General features: G+C 36.1%; 1 protein-coding gene across 4 annotated transcripts in view; it reads right to left on the reverse strand.

Annotated features, from left to right (window-relative positions):
- Nucleotides 1-603: 603 nt before the first annotated feature.
- LOC109061207 (chemokine-like protein TAFA-1) overlaps nt 604-21,111 on the reverse strand; it is a 171,478-nt gene continuing 150,970 nt past the window's right edge. For 2 of the 4 annotated variants that reach the window (XR_006155913.1, XR_006155912.1), the window contains exons 4-6: nt 15,101-15,225; nt 13,589-13,675; nt 604-2,666 (exon numbers count right to left, since the gene is read on the reverse strand). Coding sequence is in view for 1 of the 4 variants with exons in the window: in XM_042734414.1 (XP_042590348.1) it covers nt 2,649-2,666; nt 15,101-15,225 (143 nt within the window). In the remaining 3 variants the exon portion in view is untranslated. Of the gene's footprint in view, nt 2,667-10,012; nt 12,528-13,588; nt 13,676-15,100; nt 15,226-21,111 lie in introns of those variants that run through there. The other 2 variants (XR_006155914.1, XM_042734414.1) reach the window with 2 other exon arrangements.

The raw sequence follows: 21,111 nt of genomic DNA on the forward strand, positions 1-21,111 counted from the left end.
AGTGGAGGCCAGCTTTGCTATTTGAGAGGAAAACTTTGAAAGACATAATTATACAACAGTTAGTTCTGATTCTCCAATCTGATTTCAGACAGTCATTCTGATTTTTTTTCCCCCTGCAGGTTACATTGTAATGCCAGTAGCTGGCGGCAAAAAAACCTTTTATTCATTCAGGAACAACGCAATTTTTGTGAGTGAGTCATTTAATGATTCACTCAAGCAATGCCTTCAAAAACACTGATTCATTCAGGAAGGACACTACTGTGTGTTTCCTGGAAATGTGCAACTGTTCTGCTGTGGCTTCATTTTTGGACTTATTTTCATTTCTATAATTATTTTAGTGGACCAAAATAAGCAAGTAATTGCAAAACTGTGTCTAAAATGTCTAAGTGACTCAACATAGTTTTTCCCTTCTATTCTTTCACTAAATGATTATCAGTGTGAGAAACTAAAAATTAATTGTTTACTGAGACTTCTAGTCTGTTTAAAACATAAATATTCCCCAAAACCAAGAGATGACATAAAACGTCAGCGTGTGTAATTAAATGGATAAAACATGCTTATCAACAGAGAACAGCATTACTGATAGAGACATAAAGGTAGACACAGTTTATAGAAAACCATTTTAATATTGATTTGCTTCTGATAAGGCTGCATGTTTATCTACCAAAGCTACTGTAGTGGCATGTCTACTAATATCAGTAAAGAGAAATGAAGCCCACTTTTTTGCCAACCATTGAAACTGGATTACACAGAAAACTAAAAGCATGTTTAATGTGACATTCTGAATGGCCATCTTCCACATAATTCATGTGGAGGTATGGTAATTGTTAAGATGGTAAAAAACAACAAATGTTCCCTACTGCAAAGACCCTACCAAATTAGGGCTTCATTTTTCTGAACTGATTCAGGTTTCTGTTCAGTGACACAGATTCAGTGTTTGGTTATCATGGTGATCACCTTTAACAAAATGAATGTTTTCTATTGTCTTGTATTTATGAAACCTACACAAGCATAATGAAGCCTACCTATTCTCAGAACAGCATAGAACAAACTTGGATTGAACTGGAGTTAGACCTGCCTATATGATGGTAATATGAGTTCCAGTAGGTGACTGTGGCCTCTTTTATTGGGCCGACAGACTGATATCTTTGGGAAATTCACTAAGAATGAGTTGCACCCGCTGACAGAGGCAATTAATTACATTGTTTGTTGTGTTTAACTGCCCGATTCAGAATTATGCAACTATAGATAATAGAACAAAAGCACCCACAAATCTGCATGGCACAATTCCCAAATTTGCGGGTTGCTTCTGTGCATTGTGGTTGTGGAGGATACAGTGGATACACTATCATAATTTGACATACTTTAATGGGACCGTACAGCACCAAGTGTGGTCGACCACTCCGCACATCTGCTCTTCTCCATTATTTGCTCATTACTTGTTGAATTACTGTTTTTATGATCTGTAGAAAATGTACATAAAGTCATTTTCCATCTGATTTCCGCCAGCGGTAGTAGCACTAGAGTTTTGTGAATAAGCAGCAATCTATTATAAGTCTAATTTGTATGGAAACTTGTTTGGTTGGGCTGAAAACAAATGACTTACAGCTCAGGGCTATTTTAGCGCTAAAGATGTTTGCGCTGAAATATTGTGTTGCAACTGTTTAGTGAATTTTCCTCTGTTTTTTTTTTTTTAATTTTTTTTTACATTTTCAATCAAGCAAAAAATGCTAGATTTCCATTACATCAAGAGAATATGTATTTCCACAGATAGCCTTAAATTAGGGATTAATCCAGCAGTTCAAGGAAACAAAAACCATGAATACAGTCTTAATTCAAACCCACTGAACAGGTTTAGGGCATGATAGATCGCCATATGATGTCTTTTAATATGTATCTATATGTATATATACAGAAATATATACAGTTACTTTCAATACAAAGCTCCCACAAAATACACTGAGCATGCCGACAAATAAAAAGATATCTGGCCCAAGTAGGTGTAGACGGTGAGGTGACCTTTGACCTGGGGGATCTCCCAAATGGACAGCATGTGGACACTAGCGGTGAGCGGTAAACTCAGAAGAGGAGGGAAATAGCAGGGCTTCATGAGCTCCTAGTCTTTTACCAAAGCCAGCGTGGACACAGAACATCAAACTGGTAGCAGGATGAAAAAAAAAAAAAAAAAATCTCCTATTGATTTCCACCTCATTTTCACAGACCAGTGCTTATCCGCCATGATCCTTCATACAGTCATTCACAGCTTATATCAGGATTGTCCAGTTTACCTAGGGACATAAAGTTTTCAAATATATCAAATATAATTTGAAATCCAGTAAACGGCTCCCCTAAGCTGTATGAGTTTAGAAGCAGAGGAAGGTGGTGGGGAGAAACGCAGAAAATCGAGAGAATTGGACACGGTTGAGTCTGCAGTGTTGGGCTCATTGATCAAAAACACAGATTAGCCTGCTTTATTTCTATTTGTCATATTCCTTGGCACTGAAAGAGCAAATCTTGTCTTTATCCCTAAGAATGTCCTTCTTTATTGTTCAGTCACAGGTAATCCAATCAAACACCCCTTGGAATGAATGGTTTCGTCCATTCTGACAGAAAGAATCCACATTCACTGCCTGTGAAGGAGCTCTTTGTTAGGTCCGGGGATGAATCTAAAAACAGACAAAAAGGGAGAGAAAACACACATGCATGCTTAGAACAAAGGTGAAATGCTTGTGAAGAACGAATCCCAGATTTTCAAACCAGCAAAGAAAGCTCCTTTGAACTGTGGAACTATTGTTTGCGTGTAGATGATTTGTCTACTGTAACATGTCTATACTGTAAATGGACCGATTGGCACAGAATGCGTAATGTTTTCAGTTGCCCATCTGCCATCTCTGTATGTTCCCTGTTTACACTGCACAGTGAAAAGAGCTAAGTAGCATTGCCAAGAGGGAAATACGATTCTTTTCTTCCTTTCTGTTTCTCCGTCCCTCGCTTTCTCTCTCTTTGTGACTTCAGGGACCCCTATTTGGTCTGTCTGGTGAGTGTGTCTTGCTCTCAATGCTACATTGTGCTTCACTCAGACCGTTATTAATGATTTGTCTTCTCAGACTGGAGGAAATGCACGATAACAGCCACAGTCACTAACGATTAGCCAATCTTATGTCAGTGCAAATCGTCTTTTGATGTGCTTCCGAAAAGCTTGTTGCTGAACAAACATGTCGCAGTCCTCACACAATCAATGTTTAATATCAATCTCAAACACGCCACATATACTGTATTATGACACCACTGCTGAGTGTTTTTCTGTCCGTCTGTCTGTCTATCTATCTATCTGACAGATAAATGAGAAGTTAGGTAGAGAACGACCAACTGATAGACAGACAGACAGATAGATAAAGATGACAGACAGTCAGACAGACAGACAGACAGAGATAGAAAGATAGATAGATAGATAAATAGATAGATAGACAGACAGATAGGTAGATAAGATGACAGACAGACAGACAGACAGACAGACAGACAGACAGATAGATAAGATGACAGACAGAGGTAGACAGATAGACAGATAGATAGATAGATAGATAGATAGATAGATAGATAGATAGATAGATAGAGAGACAGACAGACAGACAGATAGGTAGATAAGATGACAGACAGACAGACAGACAGACAGTCAGAGGTAGATAGATAGATAGATAGATAGATAGATAGATCTCTGTTTCTCTGACTGTCTGTCTGTTTCTTTCTGTCTGTCTAAAGAAGTACTTTACTGGCATTATTGTTACACATACAGATGGTAGACAACCAAAATGAGTAATGCCGCCGCGCGTACCGCCGCGGCAAGTCAGTCGTGTGTTAAATTCATTCGCGAAACTACCGCCAGGTGGCGCAAAGGGACGGATTGCGAACTGAATGTAACTGTAAAATGAGATAAAAGGAGGAGGTAAAACAACAATAACATTATGATATAACATTGTACCATCTTTAAAAAAAAACATTAAAAAATGTACAGTGAGTTAATTTCAAAATGTAGGATAGTCTTAGGCTACAGTCTACTCATCAAAAATTAAAAGAAGACCTTTACACAAAGGATCTTATGGTTGCTATTGTTATTAAACAGTCATTAAATATAAGGCCTATATATACGGATAAAAAGCTAAATGTTTTCATTTCGGTTCATTCTTGGTTTAAAAAAAAATCCTTCAGGTTCCATTTGCAGATAGAAATGAGAACGGTCCAGCATTTAGCAATTATTATGATTAATTCTGTTATTATTCTTGATTTTTCAAACTGCTAACACTTTGCATTTTTGAATTATGCCTTTACTGTGTGACCAAAAATTTTGTATTTTCTGTTTCAGCTGTTTGATCGCGCTGGTGCATCGCGCACATTCATTGGAATCAGTATCCGTTGACCGTGCCATTCGGCGCGAGCAGCGGTCCACTTTGGCATATTTTTGTTAATTATGATTTTTTATTTTTTTTTTCCGTCGATACTGAAACACGCGTGAACTACAAAGCCTATTTTTTCCTAATGAATAATATTTGAGCTTGAAATAGGCAACATCACGAATATGGAAACGTTTAGATTTCTCCCGAATGAGAGCCCAACCTTACCTTATGGTTCGCTTTAAATTATTATTCATTAATTTTTTGTTTGTTTGTTTATAGTTAAGCCTATATTATTATATACTGCAATTTTATTTATCCATTAGAATTATATATTTGTAATTATTGTTCTGTTCTGATAAATTTGTTACATTTAAAGGATTTGTTGTAAAGTGAAGAGAACTAAAAAATATCCTGTTGGCACATTAGGCCAGCCGTTATTATTTCTGAAGTGTAATAAAATGCAACTTATACATGACTTATATATATTTTTTTCCTCTCACAAACTTAATTTATTTTTTAGCCTGTTTTAAAAAATAAATAAATAAATAAATAAAATAACATGCAGCAAACGTAGGCGATTAATCGGTTAAAATTTGTTACTGTGGGGTAATTATAATTATTATATACTTAGGAACAGAGTCTGGGCCTAATCTAGGCTATCCAGTGTTTTTAATTTTTTTTATTTTCATTGCATCTGAAAATTACTTTGTGCAGCACATTCACTTCGCACGCTCAACCTGCCTCGCGCGTTGCAGCTGTGGACGATTTAAAAATGTTTGATATAAAGGTTGCTGTCCCATTTTATACAGGAATTGTTCATTAAAAAAAAAAAAATCGAATTATATTGTTAGTTCTAATTATATTGTTAACACAAGTTCATTTAGGCTATTTAACATGCACTGTGACATTTTACCCTTTTTAACTTATAAACTCCTTGAGATTTTAAAGTCAGTTTAATAGTATTGAAGTTCAAGTTTTTAAAAAAAAAAGGTTTTAAATGCTTAAATTATTTCTATGAATTAATAATATGTTATCAGGTTTTAATTGCTTAAATTATTTCTATGAATTAATAATATGTTATCATGTTTATTCTTGTAGAAAAATAAGTGTTTATTCTTTAAGAAAATAAGGGAAAAAAATGAGAGACGATCCAAATATTATTCATATTTGTTTTGCTTCACCTATTTATGTAAGCTACAATTATTCTAAAAACAGTGTAAAAAAAAAAAAATAATAATAATGTAATTAAAAGTGCCATCGGCCTGAGCAAATTTGACCGTTATAGAATTGTGACTTTAAAGGTTAGTGATTTAGGAGGTGAAAATACTGTGAAATTACAAATGTTATGGGATTTTAAAGCATAACAACTGAAGGTCTAGAAACGTTAGCCAATAAAGCATTTTTATAACAATGTTATTTTTAAACAATGGCACTTAAGTTTTTTGAACTAAAATATTATTTCAACCATATAGCCTGTGAATAAACAAAATGACTTTTCAATGAAAGAACACTGAGAGTTTGCTTCTGGTGTTTGGATTTGTACTTCAATAATGAGCTCCAAGTTTAGGAATAGCCCAACACGTGTTTTTTTTTTTTCTTTCTTTCTCTCTCGCTCTCTCTCTCGCTCTCTCTCTCTCTCTCTCTCTCTCTCTCTCTCTCTCTCTCTCTCTCTCTCTCTCTCTCTCTCTCGCTCTCTCTCTCTCTCTCTCTCTCTCTCTCTATTTAACTCTCTATTTAACAGCATTAATTTACAATGAAATACGTCTTCCTCCAGGTAGACTGAATGTTTTTCTGTCTTGCTACTTGCGGACGGTGAAGCTGGGTCAGTTAGCGCGAGTCACGCGCGCTGTGTAGCGGGAGCAGCTGATGGAGGACTCCGCTTGGTCTTAAAGCCTTCCGCAAACGCTACGTTCACAAATAACAATGATTTTCGTAAAATAATGATTAATTATCAATTGATAATTTGTTATTATTATGGTCTTGTGAAAACAATAATATTGGCTGCGGGAAAATAATGAATAAAAAGAGTAGGGCTGCTGTGAGTGCAGGCATGTTTCAACCCAGTAACATGACAACACAGCGTTCCTCACAGCCAACAAACAGACCGAATTCAGTTCAGCTGGAGGGGGTTGGGGTAGTTCTGTATCGCTTGTGGGGGGTCGAGATAAAGGTGTGAATCTCTTGTTCTTTCATATGGACAGTGTCTTATGAGGGTATCAAACTTGCAGAACAGGTTTAGATAGGACTCGTGATTTTGGTTGTAGGGCAACTTTGAAGAAAGGTTTTGATCCACTTCAAATGTTGACTAATGTATAGCGAAATATAGTTTTTTAGTTATTATAACTTCAGAGGAAGTTGCCTTAACTCAAAAATAAATAAATAAATAAATTCGCAAACTGTTGCGTTAATTTTATTTTGTTTCGTCTAAACAATATTTTTTTTTAGACTATGAAATATAAATTCTCAAAGAATGTAGCCTATAACCAATATATTGAACCATCTCTTTATGTTTTTCTAAATCCCAAACAGAGTCCAGACATCAGTATGATCCGTCTGATGTTTTATAGGCTTTTTTAGATTTGGGAATACACATGCGTTACAGACATGACAAAAAAACATTTTGGAGTTTTTGGAGACATTATTATTATTATTATTATTATTTTTTTTTTTTTTTTTTTTTTTTTGGTAGCCTATTTACAATGCACAAACCAGAGGCAACAATATCTGCAGAGAAGGAATCAATTTTATTTCAATTTTCGTTTTTTGTGTTTCAGAGGAAAAATCAGTGTTAAAGCATCTCTCCATTAAAGACCGTTCTGAAAGAAGAATTTATGCAAACGCGTATAAAATGCTTTAAAAACTTTAACAGAGATGTCTAGAGGCTATTTAATAGGTCTGCCTCCCATGTAAGATTTTTCTAGTAACTAGTCGTTCATTTGTCATTATTCAACTTATCGCAGGATTATACTAGGCTACATTTACATCTATAATCCATAATGAGCCTTAATATATTTCGCGCTCAAGCACATGCATTAGCAGAAGTAGCCCAATAATTGTAAAAAAAAGGAGACATTTTAATTATTTATTAATAACAAATGTTTTCTTGTCGGCTGCAAGATGAAATTCACAGTGCTGACTCTCTCCACATGAACGCGCATTTAAAGAGAAATACAACGTCACAGATTACATAATGCTTTCGTTCTGAATTGATTTGTTTAAAAGACATTTCAAGCTTTCTGTAGATATATTTATCATGTATGTGAGACACCACAATTTTAGGTTAATTCATTATCAGCAAAAAATTCAAGTGATCTAGAGGGCGCCTCCTTGTCCTGCATGCGCATTAATAATTTTCGCACAAACACTTAAATATGAATAATTATTCACATTTTGCATGTGCATTACAACGTAAATTATTTTTACATGCAATTATCCAAAATAAAACCAAACAAGATTTGTAATGAAGATAAAACAAATAAGAATAAATGCTGCGCATGCACTCAGAATCACTCTTGCATGCAGACATTTTAAATACATGCATTTAAATGCGGCTGCAATTTTATTTTTTTTTTAACTTAAATTCTATGTAAGCAAGTAGCGGCGGCTCCCTTTAAAATCACTGAAGTTGTCTATTAATGAAGCTCTTTTTTACATCATTTGAACTTTGGTGATTATAATGAGAGAACTTGAGTTTAATCGTGAGGAAGTTTTATTAATCCGTCCATTCTTTAGAATTTCAATGATTTAGCTAAATCGTGCAGGTTTAATTTATTCGTTTCTTGTTTTAATTAGGCCTAAATAATGGGAACGAAATTATACAGTGCCTCACGTTTTACTAAAATAAAGAAAATAATTTATAAAACACGCAACAATTTCTTACAGACAAATATGTTTTCCCAAGAAGTTGTCTGTCAAAATAAAGGACAGGTTACGAATAACAAAAATACATGTTGTTTTATTAAAAGAATTTTAAAATATAAATTAAAATATAGGCCTAATATATGAGAATATTGACATTTTGCATATAGATCCATGTAGCCTAGCTCACTAAAATAGCCACTTTTAATGCTCTGATGCAAAGTAAACCACAATTTCTTTTGAATAATATAACACATAATTCATATTATATAAATAATACTGCACACCTATTAAATGTGTCAAATCTAAAATATGGTGTAATACTGTGTAGCTTAGAGAAAATATAAGCACAGGCTCAGGCACAGGCTTGACATTTATCCTGCTGAATTCGTTCTAAGAAATGCACATAACTTCATAATCACCAAACTTTCATCTGTGAATATTAAATATTTTAACTATAGTGTTTTTCTTTCATTTTCCCTGACTGCAGCCGTCAAATGTAACACATTAGCAAGGCAAAACTGACGTCTATTTGCGAAAATGTGCTTTGATGCGCTTGTTTGAAAAGCTTGTGATTAAAGCGCCACTCAGCGGTCAAAAGCTGCAAATGTACTTTGCAGACGCCGCGGCGGCGGTACGAGCGGCGGTAGAAGTGACGTTTTGGATGTCTACCTACTGTACAATATTTTCAAAATCATCCAATCATCCATCCATCAATCAATACATCCCACTCAGAGCTAGGTGGTGTTTTTATCATAAAGTTGTGATGTCAGTAGTGCAATGAAGCTAATTAAATGCTCAAGCCTGTGGCTTCGCCCTCAGCACATAAAGAATATGCTGACATTTCTCTGTCTAGATGAGAAGGAAGGCAGCCAGGTGTGAGCTACAGATTGAGAGAGAGACATAGACAGAGACAGAGAGAGTGACTGGGGACAGAAATTAGAAGCACCCCTTGGGGCACCCTATAACCCAACAGACAGACAGCTATCATGCGGCAGAGTTACGGTCCGCATGCTCCCATCATCCTGCGCAAGGCACGGCAGAGGAGGAGCTGTCCATCATAACAGATCCCTTCTGGAAAGGGACCAGTTCATGCCAATCAAAAGAGGTTAGCCAGCCAATGACAACCAAACACAGCACCCTGGCTAACATCAGTAATATCCTGCACTTCTGTGGCACTGCACCAATGCTAACATGAGACAGGGAAAACAGCTGCTTCTTTGACAAAGGATGCAAAAATCTCTTTGTGTAAAATAAGCCGATTTACAGGACTTAAATTCTTGTTTTATATACATGTAAACATTAGCTGACAGCTCTTTGTCGTAAGCCGGATGTTCCTTGTCTTTCCTCTCCAAATAAAAGCTTTTGCATGCTGTGCAACTTCCAACCCCCACATACAATGCAAGCAGCAGAATTGTGACCCTGATGCAATTTGTTTTCGGCTGTCTGCTAGCATGCATGGCTCTGTGTCTCCCAGTGTGGTTAGTTATACTGGAATCTATGCAAATGCTGCCATATTGCCTCCATCTCTGCTCAGGTGTCCTCTACTGTCTGCTACAGCTTCCAGTGATTGGCTGGATCCAGGGTTTAAAGCACATCCCAAAGACATTCATTGTACTATTTGCATTTTAATTCTCAAATGATATCTCAGTTTTGTTGTGCATGCTCTATGCGCTAAAAATGTAATATGATTTAGGTTATGCAGCTGTTGAATGTGACTTTTAAATGAGGATAGCATACAGCAAGACTCCAGACAGCATGAATGTGTTAGAATTAATTTAATGTGACATTGACAGCCGAAAGAGATACAGATACAGTCAAAGCTCTGGGTTCAACAGCACTCTTGGGACAAACTGACTTAATCATCATGTGATTTAATCTTAAACCATCACTTGGCAGATTACTTTTGCTCTGAAAATCCACACAGATGGGATTCTTTAAACAGTACAGGTATCTAGTAAAAAGCCTCCTGTTAAGAACGTGTGTTTCAAAGACAAATGAGGAAACGGAGAGGAAACAGCAAGCCATTACAATTTCTCAGAACTAAACATACTTTTTACGTGTAAAAGTATTTGTGGAAAATGCAGGGGAAAAAAAGCCGGTTTAGTGGACAAATTGGTTGGATTTGACTACTCACACTCGTTATCACAATGTGATCTCATTAAATGTAGTTCTAGGACATGTACAGTTTTGCACATGTACTTAGACACAGAAATGTACAATATTAACATTGACAATATCTAAAATGTTTAGATTTAACATATAAACAACCTTAGACGTATGAAATGTTTCTGAACTTAATATAATATTGAATTAATGGAACTAATAGGTTGACTTTACTGTATACAAATGAAGAGATTTATGAAATATGTAGATTTATAAAATATAATGCCATCACATTTACTGTATTTAAAGCATTTATCTCAACCTGCTTTACAATTTCTGCTGCCATATTCAAGTCATTTTAAAGTAAGTAAAGAATGCCAAATACTCTATAATAATTATAATAATAATAAAACATGTAATCCATTCTATTCATACATTTCAAGTCCCCATAAAACTTGATAGATTTGTGTGAGAAAGACCACAGTTTAACTCAAAGACAATTCGACCCTTCCACTGTGACTTTGTATCATTGAAACTTTTAAGCGATACAATGTTTGGTTTTCAATGTCTTCTATCCAACAACTTCATGAAAAAAGACTTTTAAATATTGATATAAGTCGCAGTGTTGGGTAAGTTACTCAAAAAAGTAATTAATTACTATCTACTAACTACATCTTCAACAGTGTAATTAGATTACTGTACAAATTACTCTCTCCAACAAGTATTTAATTACTTATTACTAATTACTTTCTAAATTCTATATCAAAGTTAATGAATGAGGATAGACATGAAACAGTTCTTTAAATTCTTTCAAATAAATAATAGATTATTCTCGTCACACTTTAGATAAGGGTCCAATTGTCACTATTAACTAACTACAGTATACTTTTGTCTCAATATAATCATAAGTACTGCTTATTAATACGTAATAAAGTAGTTGTTGACAATTAAGTTTAAGAATTGGGTAGGATTAAGGATTTAGAATAAGGTCTTGCAGAATAAGACATTAATATGTGCTTTTTAAGTAACAACAAACAGCCAATACCCCAGTAATATTCATGCAAATAACCAACTAGTTAATAGTGAGATTTGGACAATAAAGTGTTCCCAATATTCTTATTAACTCACCAAAGTATTTAAGTGAGAAGTGTACATAAAAAGCATGCACTTTAAGGTTAGACTTAAAATTTTGATGTTAAATCCACTATTGTATTGTATTGTAAATAAATGTTCTACAGTCTATACACATTATTAAGTTCAATTGCATAGAAGTAACTGTAATTTAATTAAAGAAAAAATAAAGAAAAGTAATTAAAGTACAGTAACTAATTTCTTAGTAACTAGTTACACCCAACACTGATAAGTCGGTGCCGATAGCTTTGTGGGCAGCACGCCGACATACAGCACCGTTGCACCACGGGCGTCCTGAGTTCGAATCCTGACTCCTGGAAACTTTCCTGCCCCTATCTCACTTTGCTTCCTGTCAGTTCTGCTCTGTCCTATCATAATAAATGCAATAAAAATAATAAATAAAATATCAATATAATAGTATGGTAAATTGTTATTAAAATTATTGTCATTGTACATTTATCTGCCTTTTTTATTTTTATTTTTTTGTGGGGTTATGTCCTCAAAATGTCTAAAGTTGTAAACTTTAACTATACAGATGTGTATAATATAAATATAAAGGGATCATATATTTGTTTCTAAATCTCTGCATTCCTGAATATAGTTTAGATGCTGTCGATATGTCAATATTGTACACTTCACCATCTATCCAAATGTATGTATGGATACCTATAAATACTAATGAGATTGGGATGCTTTGTTCTGGCCTCTGACGCTGGATTAAAGGGCCAGTCCTGAGGTGATTTATCCAGCCTGGAGAAAATGGCTCACAGCTGTACAATAGCTATACAGTTTGAGTCCAACTCTTCCCTCAAATGAGGCAGATGAAGATACATGAACTGGGGGACGATGTAAACCTTGTCTTTGTGTTTACGCATTGATTTTGGTTGTATTTTAAGGAATGTAATGATATAGCCATTAGGAACAGGTATAAGTAGGTATATGCACGGCGAGGGTGAGGGTGTCTCTCAGCCTCTTTCACTGTGTGCCTTCCTCAAAAGAGGCCTGCCTTGTCTGGAGCTACAGTCAAGGAGGGGTCCCTCTCTGTAAGACATAAAGAAAAAAAGAGAAAAAAGGGTGTCAGGCACACGCGTTTGGCTTTTTCTTACTCACATGCCAATTTAAAAAAACGAGAATGGACGCCACACCAGCGTTTGTGAGTAAACAAGCTTGTGTGTAAGCGTGAGTGCTTAAACCGTAGTTTTCAGAGCAAAAAATAAAAAATAAAAATACTGCAAGTGACGGTTTTAGCATTTAGGTTTATTTTTGTTTGTTCTGATCATAGACAAACATTGTTTGAAAGAACTGGGAGGGAGTGCTGGGTCGGGATGGGGGATGAAGGTGACCGAGCCAGCAAGATGGTCAAAGGTGTTTATAGAAAGCCAGCGCTGGACTCAAACAGATACCAACTCTCCAGTGAAGCAGATCAGACACTCCAGGCTAGGAGGTTACAGGAAATGCACACACACACACACACACACACACACACACACACACACACACACACACACACACACAGACACAAATACACCCTGCACATCTCAAAGAAAATGGGATAACACTGGGGAACCCACAAACAAAACGACGAGGAAAAATACTGATTTCAGCATTATGCACTTATTACCAACTACATGGTCATGCTTGAGCCCTTTTCGCCGTGTGTGTGTGTGTGTGTGTTTGCATGCTCATTAATTTGAGCCTGTCCCTGGGTGCGTGTGACTGCGTGTTTGCATGCACGCAATTATGCTGCATTAGTACAATGCCACAGTATGTTTTGGAGTTCACACGACAAAGACGGTTTGCTTGTGCATCTGTTACTTCATCGGTTTCTATTCGGTAATTACTGTGCCGACTGCCGCGTTCACATTTTTCATTATGTTTGTGTGTGCGCACACTTATAAATTACGCTGACAAGAGAATAGGTACTGGAGGAGGAATATATTTGTGGCTTTTTAAACATCCGCAGCATATAAATACACTCACAAACACAAACACTGACTCAGCAATAATTATGTTTGGGACTGTAATGATGTTGATGAGCAGTGATTAAAATGTGCAAGCCTAATCATATGGCTCAAGATGTTTAAAAAAATAGAAATGCCAACCTTGATGAGGAGAAGGACATCGCTGAGCTTCTGGCGAGCCAGCTTCGGTGGCCCTCAGAGCTAAAAAGTTGAATATGGCTGGGTGTTCTGGGAAGAAAGATATGAGGGAGAAAAAAAAGGAAGTTTAAAATCAAGTGAAGGTTTTTCTTTCCCATTTACCTGTGCTCTAAATTCTACCTTTGAAAAGATTCATAAATTTGGTTGCTTCTTTACAGTTCTTGTCTATTCATTCTCAATTAGAGATAAAGAAAGAATTCACCTTAAAATGCCAATTCTGTCATCATTTACTCACCTTCATGTCACCACAAACCAAAAAGCAGAAATCTTTGAAGAACTGCTACGCAACTATTGCCAAACAATGAGCTGTCAAGCTCCAAATAACAAAAGAAAAAGTTGTAGTTGACATGATTTGTATGCTATGTTCCATATACTGTAATACTTTAGCTTTTGTGAGGTAAAGACTGAACCTTTAGAAAGCATTAACTTAGATTATTCATCTTTACCAAAGTTTTCATCATCCCAAATCCATATTCCAAAATGGTGCATTAGATGCTTCGCCACTGATTCTTGTGTGTGTAGCAATCAAACATGGTATTTCATTTTTGAATTTGTACGAAAATGAATGCAAACTTGGTCTAGACGTGAGCTTTAGGGCAGGATTATCAGTGAATACTGAGTTTTGAATTATGAATAATCAGTAAACAAGGTGCCGATAATAGCACTTGTCTGTTTTTCTTCTGATTTTTTTGTAGCTTGAAAGTTTCAAGTCTTGCCATTGTTGTGAGGGAAGAGCATTGGAACAACACGAGTGTGAGTAAATAATGTCAATTTTCCTTTACATGTAAACTTTCCTTGCTTAATTTGGGCACATTTTTATCCATTCTGTTTAAATATACTTTTACACTAATAATTCAAGAGATGGTTTCTCTGGTTCATTAGGTTTGTATGCATGATCTTACCTGGGAAATCTCGAAAATCATCCAGCCACCATCGGATAAGCAGGGCTTGGGATAGTTTAAACACGTGCAGATGCCAAGGAGGGACCAAACCCCCTGTAACACTATCTACTTGTGTTCACTGTCACATGACTCTCACAGATCCGCTGTCTGTCACCTCTCTACTGAATCAGCGTATGGGAATACTGATCTGCTCATCAAGTTTTAATATTGTGTCATGCGTACTTCCTGTCAGAGTTGTGATGTTTAGTTTATTTTTGTCTGACTTGTGTCTTGATGTCCTGAATGTATTTAGTTTCTTATTTCTTAAGTTGAACTCAGCACAGCATCTTTATAATACTGCATTAGGGACTAAATGAAGAAGATGTGTTGTCTGAACACGCTCTACTGCCACATGGTATCATGAGGAATAAACAGGTTAGTGAGGTGCAGTTACTTGTGTCCCTTGGTCTTATAAGACAATCTTTAACTGAATCATTTTTTTCAGAAAAAAAAAAAAATTATGTGTGTGTTTGTATGTGTGTGAAGTGATGTTCAGCATGTTCCGAGCCCTCACCCTCGTGGTCTTGATCTTGTTCCCAGAGGAACACATCCAGCCGGAGTTGTCTGGTAGTGTCTTACACTCCTCTCCCTCCAGACACGGCTCCATCTCACACCACCACTTCCCAATCACGATGGAGGCTAAACACACACACACACACACACACACACACACCAAGAAAAAGAGTTTCAAACATGTGGACAAATTAAACATAGTGTACAGCGGGGTTTACACTACTCCCATAGTGCATGACTGCAGGAAAAAAAAAGGTTTTATTGAACAGTAATGGTGCAATGTACTTTCTGGGAAAATAATACAAGTGATTTGTTTTGTTTAAAAATCTTATAAATGTATGAAGAGGGAAGGGAAGTGTTTTACCCAACATTCGGTATTTACTCTTAGTATTTATTAATTATGAATGTTCTGCATAATATCTAAATTTGCATAATATCTAAATTAATTTCTTGTTCAAAACAATCACTTCAGCAAAGTCATTAGAGATTTAAAAGTTTACATTACATTTCGAACACAAATTAACACAAAATCCACTTTAAGGTTCAGTAAAAGAAAAAGTTTTGTGTTAAATTTTTGTGCAATCAGATGATTTAGAGGATAATAAAATCAAATCCTTCTTTTAACCTGGTGCACCTTTAGCAGTGTTGCACCCTATATCTAAATTTATTAAATTCATGTTTATCAATGTGACAATTCTTGGCTTTTTGCACTTTAAACAGTTAACAAAGACTATTCTAAAACTGTTTCAAGATTTCATACAGCACCTCTGTAAACCCTGGGATACAATTCTTATTTGCATATTTATGAGGTCAATCAAATTGACTGAACTAGCAACAATATATGACCGTTTTTAATTTGATTGTCCGTCTGTGGAAATGTCACCATGTAAATCCGCTATGCCTTGTTTTGCTTTACCTGATGAAGCATGTGAAAGTTTCTGTGACTAAACAAAGAGCATGAATATTTAATAAGGCGAGCACTCTTTAGTTTATAATTGGTAACGTGGTAACTCAGGTTAAAGTGCAGCGTAACAAGCCAAATATTTGACTTAGATATTACACTGAATTAAAACGGCATTCAGTATATTTTGACATAAATATTCAATGAATAACATTTACTGAATAGTTTCTCTCAGGCTAAAAGCAAAGCATGAAAACCCCCACTTGTAATCAGCATGGGTTTTGAGTATGTATTTGTGTGTGTACGTGTCAGGGAGCATTCACTGCTACACACAACAGAGGGAGGAGGAAGAGAGGAAGACACGTGGTGATGACAGAAATGAAGGCTGCCTCGAGTCAATGTGTTTTCCCTCGATGAAACGAGCTCGCAAAATGTTTTCTGTAGTTTTAGTGTAGCTTTTATTTCAAACCAACGCACTAAAATTATAGTGGGAAATCATTTCAATGGCCATATTTTTTTAAATTAAACACAGTATAAAGACATGAAAGGTGTTTTTTAAACCAAGATTTGGAAAACAATTTTTGCTGCGCTGGTCATACAAATATGTAGTTTAAAAGTTGAATTCCTTAAAGGGATACTCCATCCCAAAATGAAAATTATTCACTTACCCCCATGTCGTTCCAAACCCGTAAAAGCGTTGTTCATCTTCGGAATACAATTTAAGATATTTTGGATGAAAACAGGGAGGCTTGAGACTGTCCCATAGACTGCCAAATAAATAACACTGTCAAGGTCCAGGAAAGTATGAAAAGCATCATCAGAGTAGTCCATCTGCCATCAGTGATTCAACCGTAACGTTATGAAGTGACAAAAATACTTTTTGTACGCGAAGAAAACAAAAATAACAACTTTATTCAACAATTCCCCTCCTCTGTGTCTCTCCAAATCAGCGTAGCGCCATTTTGACAAATCTGAGCAGTACACAGGCAGCATATGCTCTTCTGTGTCAGCTTTATAACGTTACGGTTGAACATCTGATGGCAGATGGACTATTCTGACTATGCTTTTCATACTTTCCTGGACCTTGACAGTGCTACTTACTTGGCAGTCTATGGGACAGTCTCAAGCCTCCCGGTTTTCATCCAAAATATCTTAAATTGTGTTCCAAAGACCAACGAAGCTTTTACGGGTTTGGAACGACATGGGGGTAAGTGATTAATGACAAAATTTTCATTTTGCTGTGGAGCAACCCTTTAAGACATCGACAATTCTCTAGCTGTTAGTGTACTCGTTTAGTTAAAAAGAAATATTTAAGTCAGTCTATGTCAAATCCAGTTTATATCTCAGCTCACATTGTTCATGTTACCTACTTTATTTTTATTTTATGATCATAAGGTAAAATTTTGAACAAACCTGAAAAAAAAAAACCTTTTCAAAATGAAAATTGTCATGCTGTTCTAAACTTGTATGACTTACTTCCTTCTACACACAAAATATCACATTTAGAAAAACGGTAGTTACTATTTACTTCTATTGTACTGACACACATCCCAAAATATATATTTTTTAATTTCACCGAAGAAAGTAAGTCATGCAGGTTTGGAACAAAATGAGGAGTAAATGAAGACTGATGTATCATTTCTTTAGGTCTGTCGACCAACAAACCATTTTTTTTTTTTTTTTCTGCTGCAGTGAAGAGGATTTACTGAGGTCAATTGTTTGGGATTTGAAGGTTAAAAGTCCAACTTAGATTTCATTATTCTGTACACTATCTTTGCTGTCTGTCATCAAGGTTAAAAGGTAAAAATTAATCAATATAAAGTCTTAGCCCAATAATCGCTCACTACTGAGCTAAATCCCAGCAGAGCCTGACTCCTTTCTCCTCACAAACAGACTCTAAGCTCACTGCTTTACATCCTTCAGATTTTAACAGCTGGTTTTCAGTCTTTTTGAAACCTTTATTCTACTTTTTTCACTTTTCTATGAAAGCCTGAATCACAGTTTGCACTTGCGGTATAGGTGTGCAAGTGGGAAAATCTGGGTTACATCCAAAATCCAGCATTTTGATAGAACTTACATTTAAAAGTAATCTCCATATGTTGGTTGTGTAGAAAAAAAGCAAGCCTTGAATGTCAGCAGCATGGTGCACAAGTGAACCAATTATAATTTTTTCTCTTTACTATAATAAACATGAATAGAAAATCAGAGTCTATGAAATGTTACATCTTACAGTTACAGTTTCCACCTCAATATGTGTTTAAACTGCATGAGGATGCCAATAAAACTCCTTGTGTTAAATATACCTCAAGAAAGTAGTGGTAGGAAGTTTGATTCCTTTAAGCAAACTGATTCTTTTGGAAGGTTCATTTCAGTAAACTGGTTCATCTATCTGTGAAAGACATTCAGATTGTGAAAAAAAGAACCTAAGAAATGTGAATAATGCTAAAATGGTAAACAGTGTAAAAACGTTATTACTATTATTACTGAACTGTTATATTTTGCCTCAATTATGTTTGAATAAATCAGTACAGCTAACATGTTAATGTGTTTCTGGGTCAAAACTACTGAAAATGACAGAGCAGGTCACATATTTATTTATCTACATATCTAGATTTTTTTTTTTCTTAAATTACATCACTATTTATTCAAAACACACCATGGCACCCAATGAAGCTCCACTATAGGTCAGAAAGCATTCACACAGATTATGATTTGACCATGCCACCTTCTGTAGATTCTGTAGCAACAGATACGCAAACTCTGACTGTGCTATCTGTCCCATAATTCTTCACTCTCATGTGCGGTGCACACACTAGCCCAGGGTTCATTAAACACTAAACTCCCTCTGGTCTGAACGGGATGGAGAGTGATTACCACAGACTCTTCCTACTCCTTTACCTGCCGCTTCCTGTACAGCTCAGTTTTACTGGGTACCATCTTAATCACAAAGCAATTAGCGGTCAGTGGGGGTGTATACATGTTCTTCTTAGGTTAAAGTTAGGATTGTGTTGTTGTGCAGGGCGAATACCTGCAGTTAGTCATCCACGGAAGAGATGAGAAGTTTTGTTATCATAGTCCATCTTGTCCATCATGTTTCAACACTCAAAACACCCATCTGAGTGGTCAAACTTAGTGAAACTGTGAAAAATAGATCTGAAGTGCAAAATGACACACTTTGCACGAAATGCTGCAATTTTTTTTGAGTGCAGATATTGCACAGGTGTTTTGCCACAGGGTGCTTGTTCTCATATTTAATGTTCCTGAGCTCATACATCGAGAGGAGCCAACAAGCCTCTTTTTTATTACAAGGCAGTGAAGGATTGATATTCAGACACTCTAAATGTTGAAGCCATTTGAAAAATAGTGAAGTAATACCTGCAAAAAGCAAAAAAGAGACCAAGAAATCAATTCCACGGAACAGAGCAGCGATGGAATCACCGAATCCTAGATTAAAACTCTGGCCTATGTAATGAGAGACTTTTTTTGTACAAAAAAGAAAAGAAAAAAAGAATTGTATTCAGGGCACTCAGGCTTGTACTGTATGAGCAGAATGTTACTACATTTATTTCTCTCTGCTTTGTTTCCACTCAAGTGATGGCTTATTATACAATTCTACATGATTTTATTTATACACCTTTTTCTAATGTATACTTATACTAAGTTCCCATGATAAAACAAGTTTACACAAAACATGAGCAACATAACAGGTTTTGTCCAAATTCTTCAGTACTCCAGAAGACACTTCCAGCACTTACTGCCAGTCCTTAAATGTGTGGATACAGCAGAGTCAAAGTGAGACAAATGGTCTGATGTCTACAGCACCAGCGTTTGACCCGTCTGACAGATGGCCCGCACTCTCTCTTTCCATCCCAAACTTGGCAAGAGAGCTCACAAGAGAGGACACCAGGGTCAGTGCTTTTGCTCTCAGACTTTTATCTGTCTGGATTCATGCCAGACTCCGTTCAGGTGACCTTCTCAGCCTGAAGACAGCCCTTTCTCACCGGGCCTTGATCCTTATACGATTCCCTCCGGCATCTCGCCCTCTTCTGGGTCCACCGACCATCAGAAAGTCACAACTCCAGCAACTTTTTTGCCATCGTAGCCTCAGCAGGATGGTGTTTCCTCCCAAAAGAGGGCAAGAAAAAGTGGATTATTGGAGCAGAGCAGGACCCATGGGGCCCAGGTCTCACTTTCCAGGTCATCTGCCTTCCATGAGTCGCTGCCGAGCAGAAGTATTGGTAGAGGTAGGCTGATTTAGATTTCAGTTTTTCTGGTTTGTGTTGTAATGGCTTGTGGTTGCGTTTGCTGAAGGTCCTTGATCATCATAAGTACTGGATGATTGGGAGCAGGTGTGGACCTTGTGACTTGCTTGTAGATCTGTGACCCCGAGCAGCACGCAGGTTGGCAGCACTGTCAGGTAACAGATAATGTAGTCTGTTGCTCGGGAATAAATAAATCAAGCTGTCAAAGGGTCTTTCATTAACATCACAATATGTTGTCTATCACTGATGCAGAGGTGACATTTCCACACACACACACGCACACGCACACGCACACACACACACACACACACACACACAAGCGCACAGATATACACTGAGAGTGACAAAGTATCCGTCAATCATTTGTGAAAGGAAGCACCTTGAGGAACCCTAAGAACAGATTCAACACACGGCATAGTTACATGGTTTCACTGAAGAATTTTTTTTTCTTTTTTCTTATAAAATGAACTTTGCCTAGGACACCAGGGATATCAAAATATATTAGCAATTTATAATATTAATGATAAATTATCAAAAACAAAACAAACAAAAAAAAAACTTATACAATATTTTATATTTTAATAATCTTTAAATGTTACATAATAAGCATATTAAATACATTTATAAAGTTGTTAAATATTAATAAAGCTTATTTAAAATAAAAACAAAAACAACTAAATAATCCTTGTGAATATTAAAAGTAAAACTAAGACAATACATTCACATTCATATTACTGTTTGTGTATTAAATTGAATGGCATTGTTGCATGGTTTCACTAAATATGTGAAATAAAAATAACAAAAAGTTTTTTTCACATGGTGTTGAAGCAAGTTTTAATAAATACATAA

This window comes from Cyprinus carpio, chromosome B11, assembly GCF_018340385.1.
Source record: "Cyprinus carpio isolate SPL01 chromosome B11, ASM1834038v1, whole genome shotgun sequence".
Lineage (NCBI taxonomy): Eukaryota > Metazoa > Chordata > Actinopteri > Cypriniformes > Cyprinidae > Cyprinus > Cyprinus carpio.